Source organism: Pseudophryne corroboree, chromosome 11 (genome assembly GCF_028390025.1).
Source record: "Pseudophryne corroboree isolate aPseCor3 chromosome 11, aPseCor3.hap2, whole genome shotgun sequence".
Taxonomy (NCBI): domain Eukaryota; kingdom Metazoa; phylum Chordata; class Amphibia; order Anura; family Myobatrachidae; genus Pseudophryne; species Pseudophryne corroboree.
Window position 1 is genome coordinate 43,358,516 of NC_086454.1, and position 26,470 is coordinate 43,384,985.

General features: G+C 44.2%; 1 protein-coding gene across 2 annotated transcripts in view; it reads right to left on the reverse strand.

The window, feature by feature from the left end:
* The window catches only part of LOC134968589 (uncharacterized), a 174,837-nt gene that overhangs the window by 103,208 nt on the left and 45,159 nt on the right, over positions 1-26,470 (reverse strand). For both annotated transcript variants that reach the window (XM_063944085.1, XM_063944084.1), the window contains exon 3: positions 11,808-12,137. In XM_063944085.1, the coding sequence (XP_063800155.1) occupies positions 11,808-12,137 (330 nt within the window). The remainder of the gene's footprint in view (positions 1-11,807; positions 12,138-26,470) is intronic.

Below are 26,470 nucleotides of genomic sequence, written 5' to 3' on the forward strand. Positions count from 1 at the left end.
ATCCATTAAATACAGGATTGCATATTGCCCTGTTTAGCCTGCACTCCTGCATTTCTCAGAGCTACACTCAGGTACTAGTGCAGGCCTGGCCAACCTGTGGCTCTCCAGATGTTGTGAAACTACACATCCCAGCATGCCCTGTCACAGTTTTAGCCTTCCCTAATAGCAAAACTGTAGCAAAGCATGATGGGACTTGTAGTTTTACAACAGCTGGAGAGCCACAGGTTGGCCAGGCCTGTACTAGTGCATTCCAGTCTGACTCCTGTCCGGTCCAAGTCCAGTTCCAGCCTGCTCCAGTATTCAGATGATTTCAGTCCTGTCCAGTATCCAGTCTATAAGTTACTACAGCGACTGCTCAAGGCTGCTTGATTCTACGACTCTGACTATCCTGACGGATCCAGACATGGTGGATTCTGACAGAATGTTACAAATATTAAGTATATAAAGCATCACAAGGATTTAAATGCATGAATTGTTCTAAGGAAGCCCTAAAGACCTACAAACACAATTTACAATAAATGAGAAACTCAACAGATGTTGTGCCTGGTGGGTTTACTCCACCACCCAGTACAGGGGTTACTATACCTGAGTGGGTTTACACTGACACCCATGGCGTCTGTGACCACTGTTACTGACTCCTTGTCACGCTTGTAACTTGATTAGCTTGTGTTCCTGGCATGGAATCGGGGCCTGATGCTGGAGTGGAAGCTACTTGGAGAAAACTGGATGGTTTAATAAAGTTTTTGTGCATAAGCGGGTAGATAGGCAGTGGGTAGATAGGCAGTGATGGGGGTAAAAGAAAATGCCAATGGAATGTCAATAAAAACACTGGGTACTAGTCCCATAGCCTCATGTTCTGTAGATGGTTATGGTTGCAAAGTTAGTAGAGGTAACTTGAGGAGTGAGAATCATACTGGTACTGGTCTCTAGAGAAGCTGTGGAACAGCGGCATCAAAGTGAACTGGTATTGGTGGTACTGGATACTGAGGCTGTAGTGGGACTGCGGTTGAACTCTGGACAGCAATTGATGATACTGGACACTGTGTTAGCAGCAGATTTACATCTGGACACAGGGCTGGTACCGGTTGTTTTGGATGCTGTGTTATCAGCGGGTCTCAGGATGGAAACTGGGCTGGTACCAGTGGTACTGGCTGCTGTGTTATCCGCTGATTTGAGGCTGAACACCGGGCTGTGGTACTGGACGCTGTGTTAGAGGGCTTACAACTGGACACTGAGCCGATACTGATGGTGCTGGACACTGTGTTAGCAGCATGTCTGGGGCTGGACACTGGGCTGGTACCGGTGGTGCCGGGTGCTGTGGTGACAGAGGGTTTATAGCTGGACACTAGTGTGGAGTCAGTGAAGCTGAAAATGGAACGCAGATTCTCTGAAGAGTAAGCACAGACAAAGCTCTGAGGAGCACAGGGTTTCTCCTCACATGTGAAGCATAAGAAAAAGTTGCACTGGTGGCTTGCCAGCGTAGAAAGAAGTCTTTTTATACTGTACACCTTGCTGGTCGCTGATTGGGCAGGGATTCAGGAAGCAGATTGTCATTGGAGGGACAGCGGTCAGCTGACTCACAGTAACAAGGCGGGGCCCATGGATTGGAGCTGATGGGAACCGCTACACGTGGACACTGCAGCGAGAGATAGACAAGACAAAGCAATGGGAACAAACAGCAAACCGCAGACCCGGGGAATTGGCACTGACAGCCTGTCAGCGCCCGTACAGGTAAATGTTGTGGTCTGGATCTGAGGTCTCTGGGCAAGTTTCTGACAGTATCCATCCTTTTACAAGTAACCACTGGACACTTCTTGGGTTTTAGAGGATACTTACTGTAGTATGGAAAGCTTGGAATGAAACTGGGATAATGAACGTCAGGTGTACTGACCCATGCTCTTTCTTCGGGACTATTGATTTATGGAATCATATTTATGAATATTAATATTTAATATATCATATATGGTATTTAATATATGGATATATTTCAATTAATATGCATTTATCATATATATCTGCAAGTATATTATGTCAGGCTTACTAAGTGGCTGATAAATATATGCAGTCCTTATATATATATATATATATGACTTATGAAATTATGAAATTAAGATTCCTTAAAGAGAGTTCAAGCTTGAATATTACCGCTCTTTTTATATGATTATTTATTTACAGGCAGATCAAATCGTACAGAATAAGATATACACAGTAGTGATATATATACTAATTATAATTATATTAAGCTATGCTGTTTCCTTCGTTACATAACATAAAACAACATGACATAAGTTTCACAAACAGTTTCAATTATTATCATATTTATACTTGCAAGTTAAAGATTGCCATCCCAAGAATCATTCCTTCTGCATGTTCTCCATGACTTCTCCTCCTGACTGACTTCCTTCCTTCTCCTTCTTCTTCTCCCTCTTCCTTCTTACTCCTAACTACAAGTCTGGTCCTTTTATCTCATATTTTACCAATTCAAACTATCATATTCTCATAGTTTCCAATGGAATAGGTAATTATAGGTTTGTCAGATTCCAAGGTGTAATAAAACAAACATTGAACTGGGCTGTCGTGTCCTGTTCACGGAGGCATGGTGTCATAAAAGTGTGGTGTCCACACTGCCTTAAGCAAGTATAGTATTGTAAAATCTGGAATGTCTTTTCATCCAAAGTTCTGTTGTATTGACAAGTTTTCCTGGGGTCGGTTACACAATGTTTTATCAATGGATGTGATCTCTTTTCATAGTAGTTAATTTATGCTCCCTAGCTTTTAACCTTCACTGGACAATAGACAAACCAGTAGATTCTGATCTACTGTAAGCACACCTGTGAATTCCAATGACCAACAGAGCTCTGTCACATACCTATTATCATTTATGGCCTAATACCTTTTCTCTACAATGACTCTTGATCTTACTGTGACCTCTCTTTAGCTTATTTATGGCTAGAGCAGAATAAACCTGTTCCCTACACTATGTTGTACCATCTTGCAGTAAAACACAAATATACAGTATATCTATATAAACACATATACAAACCTAATCTCTTAAATCAGCTAAACATTACCTCATACATTCAAACTTATTTCATATCTATTCCTTACTATATATATCCAGTATACTGTCCACTATGGTAACATCGCCTATTTATAATGAATTATATTTTGATTCAGACAACATCTATTGCCCTAATATTAGACGAAGTGCAGACAATTACCTATAAGGCAACAGTCGCCCCCTTGTGGCCATGAGAAATTATTTTGATTGGCCACACATTAAACTAGCGTAATTGCTTCCAAATACATTTCAAAATATTTCTTCAAAACATAACTTTTGTTGTAACCCTAATATATACCATAAGTGTAATAATAATAACCATTGTGATTTTAAAAATCTATAAAAATTCTTAGCTTACCTAACCTTATTCTACTTTTTAAGTAAAGCAGACAAGACTGAGGTTTTTATTCAGTATTCATGAGGAAAACTAATTTCTACAGACATTTGGAATACCATAGCCCAATTGTAGACTTTTTTTTCTGTATCTGGATCAGTACGTTTGGACATTTTTGCTGTTCTTGGCTGTAGCAATTTACTGGGAGAGTAATGTCATCTGCGTGGTTTGCTTGCCATTGGAGACGTATTACGTTTGCATCATGAAGGCAGTTGAAGTAGAATTCTTCATAGCAGCTGCTCCTTTGCTTGCCATTTCGCTGTTTGAGGCAGAGGGCTGTGTACGTCGAGTGCTGTGTCTTGAACATTCAGTACTTGTGACGACCCTCAGTAATGGTCTTTAGCCTTGTGCGTCCTTTAAATGTTTTTCCAATGCCGCAGTTGTGACAAGTGTCCATATTGTTTTTGCACAAACAGGTTGTGATTTTGAATAGAACAGGCATATATGAAACAGTCTTTTTTTTTTCCTCTTTCTTTCTTTCTTTCTTTCTTTCTTTCTTTCTTTCTTTCTTTCTTTCTTTCTTTCTTTCTTTCCTTGTTAATAGTAGGTCTTAATTGTCTTCGGGCAATAGTACCACAAATGGCTGTGAGTAGTACACCTACTCTGTTCTGTATTTCCTCACTGAATAAATTACCATGCAGTCTTAAGTCTCCTTATTCTACCTTGAACCTATTTATACATCTCAATCTTAAATAAACTTATACCAGTTTAACCCATATAAAGGCGTTTTCTATCCTACCTATATTTTGACTAATAATTATTTAAAATGCTTTTGATGTGTATATAGTAACATCCTATCAATACAATAAATGAATATAATTTTGCTTCAAACAGATATTAAATATCATTTAGGAATGGCTTTAAATATATCTAATTCCATCCAATATTATTTTATATGCAGCCATGTGCATATACAGTTGACCCTGTTACGCTACAAATAATTCCCTTTGACTTGTTACAGTCTTTATTAAGAGAATTATTCATCCCACTTAATAATCTTGTCCCAATTTGTTATAACGCGGTATACCATCCTGTATTAGATATTTAATTACTTTTGAAGCTTTTACGAAGGAAGCATAGGTAGTATCTACTGTGTAATATAAAAAAAAAACCATAAAATATTTACAGGGTATATAATACAATGATATCAAATATATATATATATATATATATATATATCAGACAAATGTTTACATATATATTTGATTAAGGTATATGAAGGGATGAGACAGTTCTGTATAATCACAGTGATGAGATGTGCTGTACACTGTTGTGGGGGTGTACATGTAGTTTGAAAGACAAGTAATGATTACTTGTGATGAAAGGGTTAATGAAAACCTTCCCCTTTCTTGTGAAACTGGAAAACTCCTTGAGGATTTGTCCATATATCAGTCTTTAGGGATGCTATGTAGAATTTGCTGGATAGCAGCGATGAAAGGGTTAATGAAGACCTTTTCGCTTGTAAATTGGAGTCTTTTTGGAGTCTTGCACCATTCTGTATACAGGTTGCCAGGATTACTATGAATCAAACAAAAAGACATACAATGAATATCACAGATATTTATACAGTGATTTAACATAGCTTGCTATGCATTCTGTCCTATCTGCTGCATGTTATCAGGTACAGAATTTACAAATGTGTCTTTAAAGATTGAATAACAAACAAACAATTGTTTCTGGCCTGTGCCAATCTTTCCTGTCACCTTGTGTGTCAATGGCAGCACAATTGTCGCTGCAGATATGATGCAGGTTTAATTTGGAAACTGTGGCTGTTGGAACATCAAAGCAAACAATGGCTACATTGGATCTAACAAGTAAAGGAATGATACTACCGTATTCACTTGTGACTATACTCCCTTGTGATGCAGCCTGGGCCCAGACTGTCTCCAACCATAGTGTTTGCTGCTTGGCATGGCTCCTTAGTCTGGAAGAATCTTGGAGCTTCTGAAAAAACCTACTTTTGTGGGGAGAGAAACTTGTTAGACTTTGCCAAATATGTATTGCAGGTCCCAGGGCTTTCTGTCTTTCCACACCTGTAATAAAATGGTTATGGCACCAGGGCATAAAAAGATTCTCATCCTGGTGATACTTTGTGTCATTGTTAATTGGTGTGTGGTTTGCAGAATGACATTCTGCATGTGGTCTCTCTGAGAGCCTGCAAACATTTGCACCATCACTAGAAGTCTCTGAGTGTTGTGTGGGGGTTACAAAAGTTTGGGAACTTTGTTTGTAAACATGCATTCCTGAATTAATTTCATGGATTTTCCCTTTAAACATGTTCCCAGGTGAATACATTTCAAGGTTTGCAACTCTGGTTGCCATGGGAGTTTTCACCATGGGGAACTTCTCCACCCCTGTGTGCACTGTACTGCAGCTATCAGTGTTTAAATCTGCTGACAATTCACCTTTGCCTAAGGGCATAACAAATTCTTCATTTACATTGGGAACTCTGAGAGTGTATTCAGCAGAATACTCATAATCTGAATTACACCGATCTTCCCCCTTACTAGACACAGTATAGGGGACATCTCCTATTGCTGCTACCTCCTTTACATTAATGTGCTGTCTGATGATAGACACATCCTGCACATTGCTACTTTCTTCATTTACCAAAGAGGCTGTTCTGCTGGTGGTCTGTGTGACCATAGCAGACTCTGTGTGCTGCACATGGACAATGCTGTCCTGAGTCTCACCTACATCTACAATGTTCTCCCTTGTACTTTCTTTTATCTCCTCCTGAGAGGTCATGACAGTTTGCTTACAATCTGCCAGGCTTTTTGCTTCTGCCCCAAACTTTTTCTGTTTATTTTTCTGTATAAGGGACTTAAATAATGAATGCATTTTTGCATTAATGGTCAGGCACGCCTTACGAAGACGTGAACCTGATCCTTCTTTACATTTCTGTTTGGCTTCTAAAGCCGCAGTTCTGCGCATTTTTCTTAATGCTACAGAAAACTTTTGCATTTTTAACATTGCAATCATTTACAATGCTAAATTTTTATATTCCTTGTTTTTGTACTGACGGTATCCTCTCCTTAAGATTGACCGGTGTCTTAAGGTTAAACTCTAATACCTGGTACATATATTCATTTATTTGGAAATACTCATTTCCACTGTGCACATTTTCTATTCTAGGCCTTTAAATTCTTTATTCTCATTTGTAACCTATTCCACTGTGATCTTGTACTTTGCCAGCAGGCTTATAGCCATTGGTGCTGCTTCCTAATAGATATTATGTTAGTTAAAATAACGTATATTGCACTAACACATTTATCCTAGGTTATACAGAATACAAAATTGACATTACACAATGGTAATAAATTTTCATAGATACATCCCCACCGTGATTCTGCAGATTTGGTAGCCAGCTTATAGCATTTGCTACTCCTCATAAATATTATAAATCAGATAATCAGATTCAGTAATAACAAGTCCAATTCGTGGTCGCCAATATTGATTTATGGAATCATATTTATGAATATTAATATTTAATATATCATATATGGTATTTAATATATGGATATATTTCAATTAATATGCATTTATCATATATATCTGCAAGTATATTATGTCAGGCTTACTAAGTGGCTGATAAATATATGCAGTCCTTATATATATATATATATGACTTATGAAATTATGAAATTAAGATTCCTTAAAGAGAGTTCAAGCTTGAATATTACCGCTCTTTTTATATGATTATTTATTTACAGGCAGATCAAATCGTACAGAATAAGATATACACAGTAGTGATATATATATACTAATTATAATTATATTAAGCTATGCTATGTTTCCTTCGTTACATAACATAAAACAACATGACATAAGTTTCACAAACAGTTTCAATTATTATCATATTTATACTTGCAAGTTAAAGATTGCCATCCCAAGAATCATTCCTTCTGCATGTTCTCCATGACTTCTCCTCCTGACTGACTTCCTTCCTTCTCCTTCTTCTTCTCCCTCTTCCTTCTTACTCCTAACTACAAGTCTGGTCCTTTTATCTCATATTTTACCAATTCAAACTATCATATTCTCATAGTTTCCAATGGAATAGGTAATTATAGGTTTGTCAGATTCCAAGGTGTAATAAAACAAACATTGAACTGGGCTGTCGTGTCCTGTTCACGGAGGCATGGTGTCATAAAAGTGTGGTGTCCACACTGCCTTAAGCAAGTATAGTATTGTAAAATCTGGAATGTCTTTTCATCCAAAGTTCTGTTGTATTGACAAGTTTTCCTGGGGTCGGTTACACAATGTTTTATCAATGGATGTGATCTCTTTTCATAGTAGTTAATTTATACTCCCTAGCTTTTAACCTTCACTGGACAATAGACAAACCAGTAAATTGTGATCTACTGTAAGCACACCTGTGAATTCCAATGACCAACAGAGCTCTGTCACATACCTATTATCATTTATGGCCTAATACCTTTTCTCTACAATGACTCTTGATCTTACTGTGACCTCTCTTTAGCTTATTTATGGCTAGAGCAGAATAAACCTGTTCCCTACACTATGTTGTACCATCTTGCAGTAAAACACAAATATACAGTATATCTATATAAACACATATACAAACCTAATCTCTTAAATCAGCTAAACATTACCTCATACATTCAAACTTATTTCATATCTATTCCTTACTATATATATCCAGTATACTGTCCACTATGGTAACATCGCCTATTTATAATGAATTATATTTTGATTCAGACAACATCTATTGCCCTAATATTAGACGAAGTGCAGACAATTACCTATAAGGCAACAGGACCATAACCCTTCCAGTCAATAAGATACTGGAGACTTCCATAACAACAACGAGACTCTAAGATTTTTTGAACCTCAAATTCCATACCTCCCTGGGTCTGAACCTTGAGTGCTTGAGGAAGAGTTGACTGGAAACGATTCAGAATCAACAATCTCAAGAGAGAAATATGAAAAGAGTATGGGATGTGAAGAAAATCAGGTAACTTGAGCTTGAAGGCCACAGGGTTAATTATGTTTTTTGCGAGAATGTGTCCAGTGAAGTGTGGGGCAAATTTAAGTGAAGGAACGCCTAGTCTCAGGTTATGTGTAGCTAACCATACGTGATCCCTTGGTTTCAGGCTCGGAACTGCCCAGGGTTTCCGATCTGCGAAGGATTTAAACCAAACAGAAGACTTCACCAATCCTGAATGTACTTCCTTGTAGATTTTAGTGAAATGCTGGAGCAAGGAATTTACTGCTGGAACATGGAAGACATGCATCGACTGGAATTCCAGGACTCGTGGATGGAGTCCATAAACTGTCTGGAAATGAGTAGAGTTTGTGGAGGAATGGTAGCTGGCGGGAACCTGCTTTACATGGAACGTCAGAGTACCCCAGTGAGACGGAATGTAGCACCTGCAGGACAGAGAGGAGCTGGACACTGCAGCAAGGGATACCCATGATGGAGCAAGGGATGACTACAGCCAACCCATCATCAAGGGACTGATCCGGTAGCCTCTACTGAACTACCAAAGAAGTAGTAACAACCAGTTCTCCAGTTCTCATGTACAGGATCTAGGGCAACTGGCAGCCCATGGAGAGCTCCAGATCCCCATGGTCCACTAGAGTTTAGGGTACAGATTTTTATTTAAAAACAAATACTTTAATAAATACAGTTGACACACTGCACTTGGCTTTGCACAGCACTTGGCTTTGTTCACCATGACCCTGCAGTCAGGACCTAGCGCTCCACAATACATATTTGTAGTATTTACAAACCTACAAAAAGCCCTCAGCACTAAGTTCAGGGCTTTTACTGTCACAGCCCTGCAGTCTGGGACTTAGCTTAGCCGAAATATAGAGACACAGGGGTGCAGGGGCGTATCTACTCATTGGCCAGGATGGCACTCGCCAGGGGCACCAGCCGAGCAGGGGGGCGCCGCCTGACGGTGCCACCCTCAGCCAATGGGTGGAATCCCTTAAGCCATAGTGTCTGACAATACCTGCTGTGCTGAGCTGCCTGGGACAGGGGGTGGAGGATTGCTCGGCAGGCAGGAGCTGGCGCCGATGTCCGGCACTGCAATGCACTACAGGGAGGAAACTGAAAATAAACTACAACTCCCAGCAACCCTTGCTGTCGGGAGCTCCCGGTGGCAAGGGCTGCTGGGAGCTGTAGTTTATTTTCAGTTTCGGCACATCAGGTATTGCCAGACACTTCGGCTATCTGCTGGGATGTTGTGGGGTGGGAACTAGTGCTATGTGCTGTGTGGGGAGGCTATGTATGTGCTGGGAGTGGGGGTGACTACTGCTACAGTATGTGCTAAGGGCAGATTACATCTATGTTCTGGAAGGGAGATGGGGACTGTGGCTATGTGCTAGGGGAGGTGAGGGGCTATGTGCAAGGACGGGGACTATGGCTATGCTGGCAGGGAACTATTGTTATGTGATGGGAGGGAGGTGGGGACTACTGTATGACTGTGTTGGGAGAGGTGGAGACTATGGCTGTGTGCTGGGGGAACTACGGCTATTGCTTGGAGAGGTGGGGAGGCTATGGCTATTTACTGGGAGGGGACTATGGCTATGTACTGGGAGGGGGATGGGGACTATGACTGTGCTGGGAGGGGGGAAATAATGTGCTGTGTTCTGGTGGGGGCTATGGCTATGTGCTGAGGGGGGACTACAGCTATGTACATTTGAATAGGAGAGTTAGATAATGCCAGTGCTGCAAGTATGGTGGTATTGCGTGCCGGTAATAAATTCCCAGCCGGTACGCAGTACCGGTGGGCCACCAGCTTGCAGACACCGTGGAGAGTGCAGCATCCACCTCTCCTCTCCTGCCCCCATCAGTCCGTAGACCGCCGGTTTCTCCCCCCTTTAAGTCTGGCGGCTGCGGTGGCATGTACTCAAACGCCGGTTCATGAGCCAATCAGAGCGTGCGGATCGGAAGGCAATCCGGAGCCGCCGATGCCGGACCACGAGATCTGATTGGCTCGCGGACCGGTGCCAGAATCTGAGCTACAGGCCGCCGCAGGAGGAGACAGCACTGAGGGCAGGAGAGTGCGTGCTGCGCTCTCCTCTCCCCGACAGCAGCAGCAGACAGTGCCGGCCCCAGGCAGCAGCAGCATTAACAATGGTGTGTTGCGCTGCTGGGGGAATATCTGGCACTGTGGGTGCATATCTAGCACTATGAGGGCATATCTGGCACCGTGGGGGCATGTGTATCTGGTAATGTGGGGGCATATCTGGCAACATGGGGGCATATCTAGCAACATGGGGGAATATGTGTATCTGGCACTGTGGGGGCATATCTAACACTGTGGGGGCATGTGTATCTGGCAATGTGTGGGCATATCTGGCACTGTGGGTCATATCTAGCACCATGGGGGTATATCTGGCACTGTGGGGGCATATGTGTATCTGGCACTGTGGGGGCATGTGTGTATCTGGCACTGCACTATTGGGGTCATATGTGTATCACGCCCCCAATTTCATTGGCAATGCCCCATGTGGCCACACCCATTTTTTGGCACGCGCACACAGTACCACTAAGATTTTTTTCTACTTGCACCACTTGGTAGTGCACTGCTATTTGATTATACTACTTAGCCTTAGGTGGCATTGCCTCCACAGCTAGGCCAGGCGCTGCTGGCCTTAGGTGGCATTGCCTCCTCAGTGTTATAAGCATTACTGCGTGGGCATGTGTAAAGGGAACTTCTACTTTGTGGGCATGATGTGTATAAGGGTTACTACTGTGTAGTGTAATTTGAATTGGGGGAACTATTGTATGTTCATGCCCCTTTCCCACAAAATCATGTCCCTTTTTTGCACATGCACCTTCCCTATTTCAAATATGGGGGGCGCCAGTCCCTTACTGTGCCAGGGGCGCCTGGATCCCTAGATACACCCCTGCAGGGGCGTACCACCAGGTCAGGCCTCCTTGACTCGTGGCACACCACCATTAAGATGTGACCATGCCCCCTTTTTGTGTTTGCACACAATACAATGCCTGGGCCCTATTCCTACAGTGCTATTATCTCGGAGGCTCTGTCCTTCCAGTGGCAAACCTGGGGTGGTGATCACCCGCTAGCGCTGCCCCTCACCCACAAAGCATGCTGCTCTAAAATCCAATTCAATGCTGTGAAAGCAGAGCACGTGAGCAGCCAGGGTGTAACCGCTGCTATAATAACAAGCCTTGGTCCACCCCTGGGTACACATGGGTAGTAATGCTCACTCCATACACAGTTTATTGATTGGTTGCTATGGGCAAATTCTCCACTCTTCAGAAGGTATGATATATTTCCCCCTCGGTAGTATAATCTTATGCACCCTCCTTATGAACTCATCCACAATGTTAGTATTACAGAAATAAAAGATTACCTGTTACCGTCAGGGTAAAATTATTCCCCAGATCCATCTGCAGAGACCTGTGAGACACGGTACACGAATATTCATTCCCATCATCGTCCATAGATGTAGGATGTAACGTCAGGTGGCTGGTAACATTAAACGTGTCATCTCCATTAGTAACTGGGTCAGCGGTGCAGATTCCCCGATCCAAGGCCACGCAGCCAGGGGAACCTTTATTGTGTCGGAACCAGCGTATGGTCACAGGCTGGGGGTAGAAATTGGTGGCCGCACACATGACTGTTCTCTCTGTTCCCAGCAGGACGCTGATATCTCTCGGGGTCAGCGAAGCAGATGGACGAGCTGCACAACAAGAAGCCATTCTCATTCATTATTTCATTGTATATAGAGTATATATCAAGTACAATGGTAAAAAACAAAGAAGCGCTGTCATTGAAAGTATTATACAATTTATTAAAAATATATATATATGATAATCACAAAAATAAAACCTGGTATCCTGTAATTTGATAACACAGCATATATAGTATAGCAAGCATCAATACTTATTAGTAGCAGCAAATGATGGACATATTAACAAAATCCCCTAAAACGATATAACCACCTGTGCTTCAGATGGTAATATAGCACTTGTAATTAAAAAAAGGCTCCTTGCTGGGAGCTCCACATGTGGGTTAATTAGACGTATAGGCTCATAAGATGATTTTATGGATTTAAAAGTCCATCCGTGGTGTGAATATAAACAGTTCACCTTTGTTTTGTCCACTTTATAATATCTGCTCCCAATACTTATTCCGTATTTTAGAAAAGGCTTTTTACGGGTGATTTTAATTAGCACAATTCCGTGCACAGCACAATGACATTTAAACATGGAACGCTATTTTGACAGTCTCGTATTGGGCTTACCCCAGCCTCTGCTGATTGCAATTATTCGGTATTTCCTTTGAAAATGTTGGGCGCCGGCTGCCCACGCCGCTTGACTGCGGCACCGAAGGGATGAAATAAAGCAGAATGTATTGGTGAACTGAACGCTCGGAACCGCTCACTTGCAGTGATATAGCGGGAGCCGTCAGAGACGTGCCTGTAGCTGGAGCCGTTCGAAGACGTGCTTGTAGTCTCTGGTGGTGGAGAGAAGCAGGATACCAGACAGGATACTGGGAGGAATGCTTGACGCGTTTCTCAGCCTCAATCCTGGGGCTGTTTCATCAGAGTCTCAGTGCAGAGGGCGCTAGCAGCGGCGGTGACGGCTACGGGAGTGTAGGGGGCCCACACACGGGAGTCTGCACACGGGTCCCCTCATCTGTAGATACGCCTCTGATCTACTGTATGTGCTTTGTGCTTCTCACATCCACATTAGTCGCTTTCACATGCTCAGAAATTTTATTTTATATCATCGCAACATCATATCATCGCTGTATCATATCATCGCAATATCATATCATCGCTACATCATATTGATTTATGTGTCTGTGTGGGTGTGTGTGTGTGTGTATATATATATATATATATATATATATATATCTATATCCTGACGAGACAATGAAATAACGGGGGCGCCAATAGTGCATTAAAAGTGTAAACAATTTTAATCCCACTTCCACAAAGATACAGCAAGTAAAAGCCCGTACCATAAAAGGCGGTTAGACCACCGCTTGTATAACAGACACGAGAATTACCCCACAGTAGGATCAGCGTCCTCAGTTAGGAGTCCTTACGTCAGACCACGTCCATACGCGTTTCGTCATCAGACTTCGTCAGTGGGCCACTTGCTGTATCTTTGTGGAAGTGGGATTAAAATTGTTTACACTTTTAATGCACTATTGGTGCCCCCGTTATTTCATTGTCTCGGCAGGATCATTACCCGTTCGGAATCGGGTGTTATTGGGGAAGCGACAGCTGGAAGCTCCAGACGTGCACATTGACAACTTTAATTGCCAGTAACACTGGATGTCAGTGACCTTAAGGAAGCTGGGGTCCACTTCAGTACCATTGGGTATAGACAGTTCCGCAGGAGCCATGGGCACTTTAAGACTTTTCAAGGGTGTCAACTGGCTCCTCCCTCTATGCCCCTCCTCCAGACCTCAGTATAGGAACTGTGCCCAGGGAGACGGACATTTCGAGGAAAGGATTTACTTTTAAATTAACGGTGAGATTCATACCAGCTCACACCTCAACCATGCCGCACAACATGGCATTCAACAGAACACATGCCAACGGGCATGAACAATTTGCAGCAACATGCTGAAAATAACCGAAACACAACACTTGTGTAACTACAACACTAACAACTGCAGGTAAAGTACGCACTGGGTCGGGCGCCCAGCATCCTCTATGGACTAGGAGAAAAGGATATACCGGTAGGTATTAAAATCCTGTTTTCTCATACGTCCTAGAGAATGTTGGGGTCCACTTCAGTACCATGGGGTTATACCAAAGCTCCAGTACGGGCGGGAGAGTGCGGATGACTGAAAGGATTCCTCCTCTTTCTCTTAACCCTCGATGTGATAGCCTCTTAGACGTCCGTGAGTGTAAACCTTTTTTGCTACGAGTAACATGCACAACACAAGCAGTAAAGATTCACACTGTTTATTGTTGGTTTAACAAAAGTATATAAAAGAAAGGATTTAGGGCGTGTATATCCAAAGTCAATAACTAATTGGACAGAACACAAAGGGGCTAACATAACATGATTGGCTAGGAACTGCCGCAGTGGAAGGATATGCATATATGGGCAAGTTGGTACTCAAATAGGAAGGTTATTCACACGGTATAAAAAAGATAACAGACAAGGACAGTAGCAAAAATGTGCTGGAACATTAAGTTCTATAACACAAGCAATTCTATGACATTGAAGCAGAGACGAGCTTTAACCCTTTCAATCCCCTCTTAGAATCATTATTGTTATACTATATGATTCTTGCAAAGCTTACGTCTTTCTGCACACCAATGGCGCAATTTTTAGCCTGAGCGGGAGTTGCAGTAATTGTTGGGCATTTTAAGAAGGGTTAATCGTTGAGTTAATGATGTTCCGTGTTTATCCTTTTCATCTAAGGCTTCAGCGGGCTTATAGCCCCATGGGGTACCTGTGTTCCAGGCAGCCGCGGACCATGAGCTGCAATCATTTCCCCAGTTATGGCCTGTAACGCAAATATAAGGTACCTCGGGGCTTAGGTTGTCTGTGGTGTCAGCGCGGATCTGGTAGTCAACAGACTTTTGGACAGCAGCTAGTTGGGGGAATTGGAAATAATCTAGTATGTAGGTTGCGGTGTATGTGGTGGAAGAGTTATACCATAGTGTCAGTTTCCCTTATTCTGAGTTATATCAACCTCAGTCATTGAGAGGGGAAAATGGGCCAGTAGGGCTATCAAGATAGTCCCCAGGGTAAAGATAGGGGGCATTTACTTCATCCTCCTCTGGTCTTCTGTCTTCGCTAGGTGGGAGGTCAGGGCTGTCCGCCCCTGTTCGTACCTCACTGGAATCACCTGTTTCCTCCTCTAGGTCTGGTCTAGGAATTTTCTTTACTCGGGAAGCATGGATCCAGGTGGAACTCTCTTCTGTCAGGACTGCGGTTCGGGTTACAGCAACGACTTCCGCCTCTGGGCCATAGGTGAAGTCTCCTGGGCTCTTGCTGCGGGGGAGGATCTTCACCACTACTCTGTCTCCGACCTTAAAAGGGTGTGTTGGTTCCTGTGGATTCAGAGGGTTTTTTACAAGCGACATCATGTTCAATCTCATCAAGTTTGGTTATGAGGGCCCTGACATACTCACTCTTCCCTTATAAGTTCTAGATCTCCTTCCTGTATCATCAACGGTTTCTTAGCCCAGGGTGTGGGGAAGGGTCTACCCATTAGTATTTCAAAGGGTGAGTATCCTAGAGTTTTCTGTGGGGTCATTCTGATTTCTGCTAGGATAATGGGAAGGACCTGCTTCCATTTGTGGAAGGTACCTCCTGTGGCCTTCCTTAGTTTGTCTTTGAGGGTCCTATTCATTCTTCCTACGACCCCTGAACTCTGCAGGTGGTACGGGATGTGAAACTTCCACTCCACCTGCAGAGCTGTTACTAAGGCCTGTGTGATTTTGGCTGTAAAGGCTGAGCCTTTATCACTATTTATTTGCAGGGGGCACCCACATCTAGGGATGATTTTCTGTGTTAGGATTCTAGCTACTGTCTTAGCATCCTCTGACTTAGTTGGGAATACCTCTGGCCAGCGAGAGAACATATCTACAATGACCAGGGGATATTCTTGTTTACCTGTACCAGGGATATGGGTAAAATCAATTTGTAAGTGTGTAAAAGGGGTGGTGGGGTATTCAAGATGCTGGTGTTTAGCTTTATTAGGGTTGTTAGGGTTGTTCCTGAGGCAGGTGATGCATCTGCTAACATATTGGTCCACAAGTGTTTTGGCATTAGTAACATAAAAATCATTGGTTAGTAGGAGGAGTGTTGTGGCTTTACTATGGTGACCAACACCATGGTAATGGGCAATGAGCAAAGGGGCACTGGACTGGGGTATACAGGGTTTCCCCTCTTTGCAGATTAATCCTGATTTAGGATTTTTCTGCAGAATTGGGTAAGTCCAGTCGGAGAGATCAGTATTAGTCGCAGCAGCTTGAAGTTGAGTGAGCAGATGGACGTTGTCAAGGGAGGGACATGCTCTAGTGAGTGCAATGAGTTCTGCAGCTTGCGCGGACTGATAAGGTATTGGTAGGGTTTCCAACACAGTGTCAGAGAGGGTGACAATGGCATAGCCAGCCTGGTATGTATTGTCATTGGGCCTACTACGGGAGCCGTCAACAAAAACTATGTCTGCGCCTGGTATGGGAACGGGAGACATGTCAAGTCTGGGAGAAGTTTCAGCTTCAATGGAAGCAGCACAGTCATGTAGGTCGGGTGGTTCATCCTCGGGACCTTTCAAGCCTAAAAGGGCATTGAGAATGGGTGCAGGGCCAGAAGAACTAGCAGTGTACTTGATGGTAAGGGTAGGGTTACTCAAAAGGAGTACTTCATATCCACTAAGGCGTTGTGCTGACATGTGCTGTGTGTGTAAGCCTTTAAGTATTGCCAGGACATCATGTGTGGTGTGGAGTACTGTGATGTGGCCTAAAGTGAGGGTAGTGGCCATTTCTGCAACCATTGCACAGGCTGCCAAAGCCCTGAGGCAGGCAGGCATACCTTGCACAGACACTGGCATGACTTTGGAAAAAAAATGCCACGGGGCGCAACTTCCCTCCATGAAACTGTGTGAGCACCCCCGCCATGGTTTTACAATTGTCCCTTGCATATAGATGGAAAGGTAGTACATAATTGGGGAGGCCAAGTGCCGGACTTTTCATCAACATACATTTTAAACTTTCATATGCAGTTAACATTTCTTGTGACCATTGTACAGTTTTAGGTTTGTCCTTCAGTGTGGCTTGTCTCAAAATGTTATCATAATAAGAGCAATCAGAAATCCACTGTCTGCAGTAATTTACCATACCCAGGAAGGACAGTAGTTCCTCCTGGGTAGTTGGGGTGACCAGGCCCAATACAGACTGTATGCGTTGTGGACTGACTTTCCTCTCTCCCTGAGTGAGCACAAAACCTAAGTAATCAACATGCTTTTTACACCATTGCATTTTTGTTTTGGACACCTTGTGTCCACATTCACAAAGCCAGTTTAGTAATGAAACACCATCCTCTCGGCAGGCCTCCTCAGTTTGACTACAGAGCAGCAGATCATCTGCATACTGTAGCAGGACTGAACCATGGTGAGGTTGCCAGGGCCCCAATGTGGCCTGGAGACAACAGGTGCGTCAATAATCTGCACCAGGTAAGTTGTTTACCCTCAAAAGAAAAGGCAAAAAGTAATTGTGTCTGTGAATCTACAGGTATGCTGAAAAAGGCATTCTTCAAATCAATTACAGAGAAGAACGCAGCATCTGCAGGGATTGCAGAAATGAGTGAGTTTACATCTGGAACAATTGGTGCAATTGGGACAATTAACTGATTGATCGCTCTGATCCTGTACAAATCTTATACTGCCATCAGCTTTGGCAACAGGGTTCACAGGAGTACAGTATGGTGATACAATATGTCTGAGAATACCCTGTTGTAAGAATTGCTGTATCATGGGGCGGAGACCTTCTATAAACAGGTTGTGAGTCGGGTTTGAGATTGGCCTTATATGGTGTGCATGAGATTAGGCCAGTGTCATATGGACCTTCCGACCAAAGAGCGGGGTTTACTTGAGCTAAGTCAGGCATTGGTGGGTATCCCATTGACTCCCATTGAAGGAGCAGTCTTTTCCAAATCACCATCATATAGGTCAGAACACAAAACACTGGTTGTTGCACCGCTGTCCACAAAAAAGGGAACTTTACTTCCATTTATAATAAGTGGCAGCAGAGGTGAATCTTTCCCTGACTGCGGGGTTGGTTCTGTCTGTCAAAGCGTCTGGAGTTCTGATAGTTATGAGTGAGTGCAGGTTTCTTTACATCAAAACACCCTGCAGCCTCTTTCTCATACAGATGTTTTTTAAAATCTATCGTACTATCAGAAGTCCAGGAAGAGACGCTTTGCTTAACAGAAACTATGACAGAAGGTAGAAGGTTGTTAATGAAGGTGGAAATGAGTAAGCTTTCTGAGTTAAGCAAAGGTAAGCCAGCGTCATCTGTCCAGCAGTCCTTTGCAAGCTTGGCGCAAATAAGATATACAGCCATCGGGGGTAATGGTGGGCTTGGGACAGTGTTTTACTATTATCTAAACTCTGGGTTACTGGTGCGTTAGGGATAGAACTAGTGGACGCATTTTCTAGCAGTGGAGTTGGAGGCGATCCCATCTGGTGTGAAAGGGTTACTGCTGCTAAGAGATCTGTGTCTTTAAGCGCAGGATATATTGGAATGTAAGGGGGAGGCGAGAGGGTTTTCAAAGATTTACAGTTTCTCACTTCCTCCCTTCTGTGCTGTTGGGAACTGATATTTTTTAATCCTCCATATAGAAAGGGTAATTACTGCCTTCCCGTAGGAATGGGTCCTGTCCTGCTTTCTCTGTCTACCCTGCTAAATTATCCACCCAGGGATCAATCAAATAATAATCAGAGGTAGAGTTACGGGCCACGTATTCTTTACATGTCTCGGAGGGGGGTATACAGTTTTCTTACGCTGACCAGAGCCCATAGTAAAAACACAATTTCCAACAACTTTCTATGCATGCATCAGCTAACCAGTTAATTAGTTATTGACAATATCACAATATCATCTGCATAGTACTTTAAAAAAACAATTGATAGTAATAATCTGTACGTTTACTCACCACTCGTACAGGGACTTGGAAATGCAGCGTATTGTGATAGGAAGCAAGAAAGTTATAAGGGTATTCAACAGACGTGCACTTACCACCCGTCAAGCTGAATACATGAAACTTATACTCTAATATCTGTTATTAATAAGTAGACAATCAAATCGAGGTATAATCTACGTTATGTATAGACTCCCAGGTCTATTTTAAGTATCCCAGATACTAACGTCTTTGGAGAATTGCGCTTGGACCCCCGGTCCCTTCTCAGACGTATCTTTAAGTCCCAGACATTAAAGATGTTTGGTCACGTGTTCCCAGAACACTGACACGGATTCAGCTTCAGTGTATGACCGCAATCCCGTATGGCAAAGACAGACAATAAATTCTCTATCTTACCATCCGGGGACGACCAACTGAATCACGGACGGAGCCCCCACTTGAAAGGATTCCTCCTCTTTCTCTTAACCCTCGATGTGATAGCCTCTTAGACGTCCGTGAGTGTAAACCTTTTTTGCTACGAGTAACATGCACAACACAAGCAGTAAAGATTCACACTGTTTATTGTTGGTTTAACAAAAGTATATAAAAGAAAGGATTTAGGGCGTGTATATCCAAAGTCAATAACTAATTGGACAGAACACAAAGGGGCTAACATAACATGATTGGCTAGGAACTGCCGCAGTGGAAGGATATGCATATATGGGCAAGTTGGTACTCAAATAGGAAGGTTATTCACACGGTATAAAAAAGATAACAGACAAGGACAGTAGCAAAAATGTGCTGGAACATTAAGTTCTATAACACAAGCAATTCTATGACATTGAAGCAGAGACGAGCTTTAACCCTTTCAATGACCCTGCAGCACCGATTGACCAAACTTGAGGTCCTCATCGGCCAAGGTGTCAAATTTGTAAAACTTTGCAAACGTGTTTGCCCCTGACCAAGTAGCTGCTCGGCAAAGCTGTAATGCCGAGACCCCCCGGGCAGCCGCCCAGGATGAGCCCACCTTTCTAGTAGAATGGGCATTTACCGACTTCGGTATCGGCAACCCTGCCGTGGAATGAGCGTGCTGAATCGTCCCTCTGATCCAGCGCGCAATGGTCTGCTTAGAAGCAGGACACCCAATCTTGTTGGGAACATACAGAACAAACAGAGCCTCTGTTTTCCGTATGCGAGCTTTTCTTGCGACATAAATTTTCAATGCTCTAACCACATCAAGAGACTTTGACGCAGTGAAGGTGTCAGTAGCCACTGGCACCACAATAGGTTGGTTTATATGGAAAGACGAAACCACCTTTGGAAGAAATTGTTGGCAAGTTCTCAACTCTGCCCTATCTTCATGGAAGATCAGGTAAGGGCTCTTGTGAGACAAGGCCCCCAACTCAGACACCCGTCTTGCGGATGCCAAGGCCAATAGTATGACCACTTTCCAAGTGAGAAATTTCAATTCTATCTCCTGTAGAGGTTCAAACCAATCCGATTGAAGGAACGGCAAGACCACATTAAGGTCCCATGGTGCCACCGGAGGCACAAATGGAGGTTGGATGTGCAGCACCCCTTTCACGAACGTCTGAACTTCTGGAAGGGAGGCCAATTGTTTTTGAAAGAAAACCGATAAGGCCGAAATCTGGACCTTGATTGAACCCAATCTTAGGCCCGCATCCACACCCGCCTGCAGAAAATGGAGAAAACGTCCCAACTGAAACTCTTCCATAGGAGCCTTCTTGGATTCACACCAAGACATATTTTCTCCAAATACGGTGGTAATGTTTAGACGTTACTCCTTTCCTGGCCTGAATAAAAGTGAGGATGACTTCTTTGGGAATACCCTTTCGGGCTAGGATCCGGCACTCAACAGCCATGCCGTCAAACGTAGCCGCGGTAAGTCTTGATACACGCACGGCCTCTGCTGCAGCAGGTCCTCGCGAAGAGGAAGAGGCTGAGGATCTTCTATGAGCAACTCCTGAAGATCTGGATACCAAGCCCTCCTTGGCTAGTCTGGGACAATGAGGATCGCTCGAACCTTTGTTCTTCTTATGAGCTTGAGAACTTTTGGTATCAGTGGAAGTGGAGGGAATACATACACTCACAGAAACACCCACTGTGACACCAGTGCATCCACCGCTATTGCTTGAGGGTCTCTTGACCTGGAACAATATCTCTGAAGCTTCTTGTTGAGACGAGATGCCATCATGTCTACTTGAGGAACTCCCCAAAGACTTGTCACCTCTGCGAAGACTTCTTGGTGGAGGCCCCACTCTCCTGGATGGAGATCGTGTCTGCTGAGGAAGTCTGCTTCCCAGTTGTCCACTCCCGGAATGAAAATTGCCGACAGAGCTCTCGCATGCCTTTCTGCCCAGAGGAGCATCTTTGTCACCTCTGCCATTGCCGCTCTGCTTTTCGTTCTGCCCTGATGGTTTATGTACGCGACTGCTGTTACATTGTACGACTGGATCTGCATGGGTAGATCTTGAAGAAGATGCACCGCTTGTCGAAGGCCGTTGTAAATGGCTCTCAACTCCAGAACGTTTATGTGAAGACAGGTTTCCTGACTTGACCATTTTCCTTGGGAGCTTTTTCCCTGTGTGACTGCTCCCCAGCCAGGATTATCTTCTGGTGCATGTGTAGGTGGGATCCGGACCACTTGTCCAACAGGTCCCACTGGAATACTCTGGCATGGAATGGAATCGGACAAACTGTATGGCCTCGTAGGCCGCTACCATCTTTCCCAACAACCGAATGCATTGATGGATCGATACTCTTGTTGGTTTCAAAATTTGTTTGACCATTCTCTGGATTTCCAGAGCCTTTTCTACTGGAAGAAATACCCTCTGTACTTCTGTGTCCAGTATCATCCCCAGAAAGGACAATCTTGTCGTCGGTTCCAACTGCGACTTCGGAAAATTCATGATCCAACCGTGTTGTTGGAGTACTGACAGGGAGAGTGCAATGTTCTGCACCAACCGTTCCCTGGATCTCGCTTTTATCAGGAGATCGTCCAGGTAAGGAATTATATTGACTCCTTGTTGTCGAAGGAGGACCATCATCTCTGCCATCACCTTGGTGAATACCCTCGGTGCCGTGGAGAGTCCGAACGGCAACGTCTGGAACTGGTAATGGCAATCCTGTACCGCGAATCTCAGATAAGCTTGATGAGCAGGATAAATGGGAACATGTAAGTAAGCATCTTTTATGTCTACTGACACCATGAAGTCCCCTTCCTCCAGACTGGAAATCTCTGCCCTCAGGGATTCCATCTTGAACTTGAATCTTTTCAGGTAGAGTTTCAGAGATTTCAGGTTTAAAATTGGTCTGACCGAGCCGTCCGGCTTCGGAACTACGAAGAGGCTTGAATAAAACCCTTCTCCCTGTTGTGACAAGGGTACCAGGACAATGACTTGATCCTGACATTATTTTTGAATTGCAGCTGTTACTACTTCTCTGTCCGGAAGAGAAGCTGGCTAGGTCGATTTGAAAAATCGGCATGGGGGGACGTCTTGAAACTCCAGTTTGTATCCATGGGACACTATTTGCACGACCCATGGGTCCAGGCCAGATTGAACCCAGAGCTGACTGAAAAGTTTTAGACGTGCTCCCACCCGAGCGGACTCCCGCAAGGGAGCCCCAGCGTCATGCTGCAGATTTTGAAGAAGCAGGGGTGGACTTCTGCTCCTGCGATCCTGGAGACGCTGTGGACTTTTTTCCTCTTCCCCTCCCTCTACCTGCAAAGAAAGGGGAACCTTTACCCTTTTTGTATCTGTTGGGCCGAAAGGACTGCATCTGAGAGTGATGTGACTTTTTTGCAGGCGCAGGAGCATAAGGCAAGAATGCCGACTTACCTGCAGTAGCCGCAGAGACTAAAGCATCCAGCCCATCTCCAAACAAGGCCTCACCTTTATACGGGAGAGCCTCCATATTTCTTTTGGAATCCGCGTCAGCATTCCATTGGCGAATCCAAAACGCCCTCCTAGTTGAGACTGCCATGGTAGCGGCTTTTGAACCCAAGAGCCCAATATCCTTCATGGCTTCTAGCATGTATGCAGCAGCGTCTTTGATATGACCTAACGTTAGGAGTATCTCGTCTTTATCTATTGTGTCAATTTCAGACGACAAATTGTCCGACCATTTTTCGATAGCACTAATCACCCACGCACAAGTAATGGTAGGCCTGAGTAGCGTACCATTGGTCACATAAATAGATTTTAACGTAGTCTCTAACTTACGGTCTGCCGGCACCTTTAGTGAAGCCGTCCCAGGTGCAGGGAGAATCACCTTTTTAGTTAATCGTGACAGAGCACTGTCTAAAACTGGGGGTGACTCCCATCTTTTCCTGTCCTCTGCCGGGAAAGGATAAGCAACCTGAATTCTTTTGGGAATCTGAAACTTCTTTTCAGGATTTGCCAAAACCCCGTCAAAGAGAGTATTTAGTTCGTGAGAAGGAGAGAAAGTTACATTTAATTTCTTTTCCTTATAAAAATAAGCCTTCTCCTAAGGTAACGGAGGGGCTTCCGTAACCACCAAAACCTCCTTTATAGCAACAATCATGTATTGAATGCTTTTTGCCAATTTAGGATCAATTCCCCTGGAATCACTAGTGTCGGCACAGGAATCAGAGTCCGTGTCGGTATCAGTTTGTACTATTTGTGCAAATGGTCTGTTATGTGACCCAGAGGGTCTCCTGTAGATGAAAGGGCAGAACTATAAAAAAATCACATCTTCCACTGATTTTCTCCAGTTTTCTGCATGAGACTCAGACTTATCCAATCTCTTACTGATATGATTCACACTATCACGTAATTCTTTCACCCATTCAGGCTCGTGGTGTGCCGGCAGCGCCACCACATTACAACTCTGTGTCCCTAAAATGGCTCCCTCAGGGGACGAGCTCCCTGCCTCAGACATGTCACACACGTGCACAACCACACCACAGACACTCCGGGACTTATAGGGGACAGACCCACAGTAAAATCTGTCAGAAGGACACAGATAGGATTTGCCAGTTCACAACCAAGCGCCAGTTATAAAAATACTGTGAAACACAAAATGCGCACAGACCTGCAGCGCTTTTAAAATGATAAATTCACAGTATAGCACCAAATTACACTGTGCCCCTCCTGTTTTGCACCCTGATACTTGGTTCAGAAGTGGAGGAGGACCAGCGTTCTTCCCTGCAGCTTGCTAGGAGAGAAAATGGCGCTGAGCAGTGTGCTGGCTGCCTGAGGAGGAAGAAAGGGGGGAACCTGGATTGCACATCCTATTACTAAAGATATGAAGAGGTTCTATCATGCTGAGGCTTCTAATACTATGCTGGGGGAAGAGAGATGCAGACACACACTCCTAGCACTAAGAACACTGATAGTAAGAATAATTTAAATAAACCCTCACAATTAACATGGAGTATAATTGAAGTTCTTAGCACACATTTGCGCAAATATGCGGGCCCATGTACCGCTGCCAGGTGACTTCATCACATGGGTCCCTAACATTCCTAATACTATCACATTCTATAAATTTATTCAGGACTTACCTCTTAATAGGGCCTTATCAATGTGTGATCTGAAATGCAGGAACCCAGCTAATTAAAACACCTGAGGGTGAATGGGAGGAGTGCCAATACCAGAGGAAGGAAGCCTTGCCTTCCAGTGTACAATATATACACAAATAAGGTGGAAAAAGGGAGGCCTGGACTGCACACCCTATTACTAAAGATATGAAGAGGTGCTATCATGTTGAGGCTTCTAATACTATGCTGGAGGAAGAGAGATGCAGATGCACACTCTTAGCACCTGCCTGAGGAGGAAGCCCTGCCCCCATAATGGCGTGTTTCCCCTCAGCTTCTTTAATACTCATTTTTATACTGGCGGGGGTAGGACTGTGCCTCAGCATCTAATGTCCCCTTATCTGCCAGTTTTGATTAGGTTTCATGCTGCCCAGGGCACACCCCCCCCCCCCCTCCCGCGCCCTGCACCCTGCTGTGCCTGTGTTACTGGGTAGCATGGCACGCAGCGGGCGGGAACGCTGCGCGGTACCTTTTGGCCGTCACGATGAAGATCCTTCTTCTTGTACAGTCACCTGTCTTCTGACTTCTGGCTCTGTAAGGGGGGTGACGGCGGGCTGTGGGAGTGAGCCGCACCTAGCGTTCAGTTCACTTCAGGAGCTAATGGTGTCCTGTCAGCCAGAAACAGAGCCATGAAACTATGCAGGAAGTTGGTTCCTACTTCTGCTCCCTAAGTCCCACGAAGCAGGGAGACTGTTGCCAGCAGTCCTCCCTGAAAATACAAAACCTAACATAAAGTCTTTCAGAGAAACTCAGTAGAGCTCCCATGGAGTGCATCCAGTCTTCCTGGGCACATTTTCTAAACTGAAGTCTGGAGGAGGGGCATAGAGGGAGGAGCCAGTTCACCCCCTTGAAAAGTCTTAAAGTGCCCATGGCTCCTGCGGAACCGTCTATACCCCATGGTACTGAAGTGGACCCCAGCATCCTCTAGGACGTATGAGAAATATATATATATATATAAAATATATATCCATGTATATGTCTAGGGTGTGCATTGCGTGACCGGCGGTTGGGAGACCGCTGGTCACCATACCGACGCCGGGATCCCGGCATTGAGATGCCCGGCGGTGGTGGTGGTGGGGGGGGGGGTAGCAAGCGCAACGAAACCTCTTGCAGGCTTGCTGCGCTCGCCACACTGCGGGCTCAGTGGCTCGCTGCGCTTGCCACAGGTTCTATTCCTACTCTATGGGTGTGGTGGACACCCACGAGTGGGAATAGTACCTGTTAGTTGGCACGCCGACTATCGGGATTGTGGGTGGGCGGGATGTAGGTGCCGGTCACATAACTACATCCCTACATATATTATCCATCCTAGTTTATTGGACCCTGGTCACCTCAGTCTATGTCCCCGCCCCCTCTCTTGTTCTAACTGTCTGATGGAAATTTGAATCTATCTTTTTCCTGATCTAACTGCAGCTCTGCGGCGCATTGTGACCCCTGAGCGAAGTCTATCCACACAGATACGGTTGTTGTGTCAATCCCCCGAATGTATTAAACCTTAACAAGAGATAAAGTTGAGACACATAAGGAGTGATAACGTACCAGCAAATCAGCTTCCTAACTGCCATGTCACAGGCTGTGTTTGAAAAATGACAGCAAGGAGCTGATTGGCTGGTCATTTATCACTCCTTATCAATCTCCACTTTATCTCTTGTTAAGGCTTAATACATTTGTGTCATGTGTGTTATGTAGAGTATATAACAGGGCATTCCACGTATGGCCCTCCAGCTGGTGTGGAACTACACATCCCAGCATGCCTTGCAGCAGTTTTGGTATTACGGCAAGCTAAAACTGTGGCAGGGCATGCTGGGATGTGCAGTTCCACAGCAGCTAAAGTGT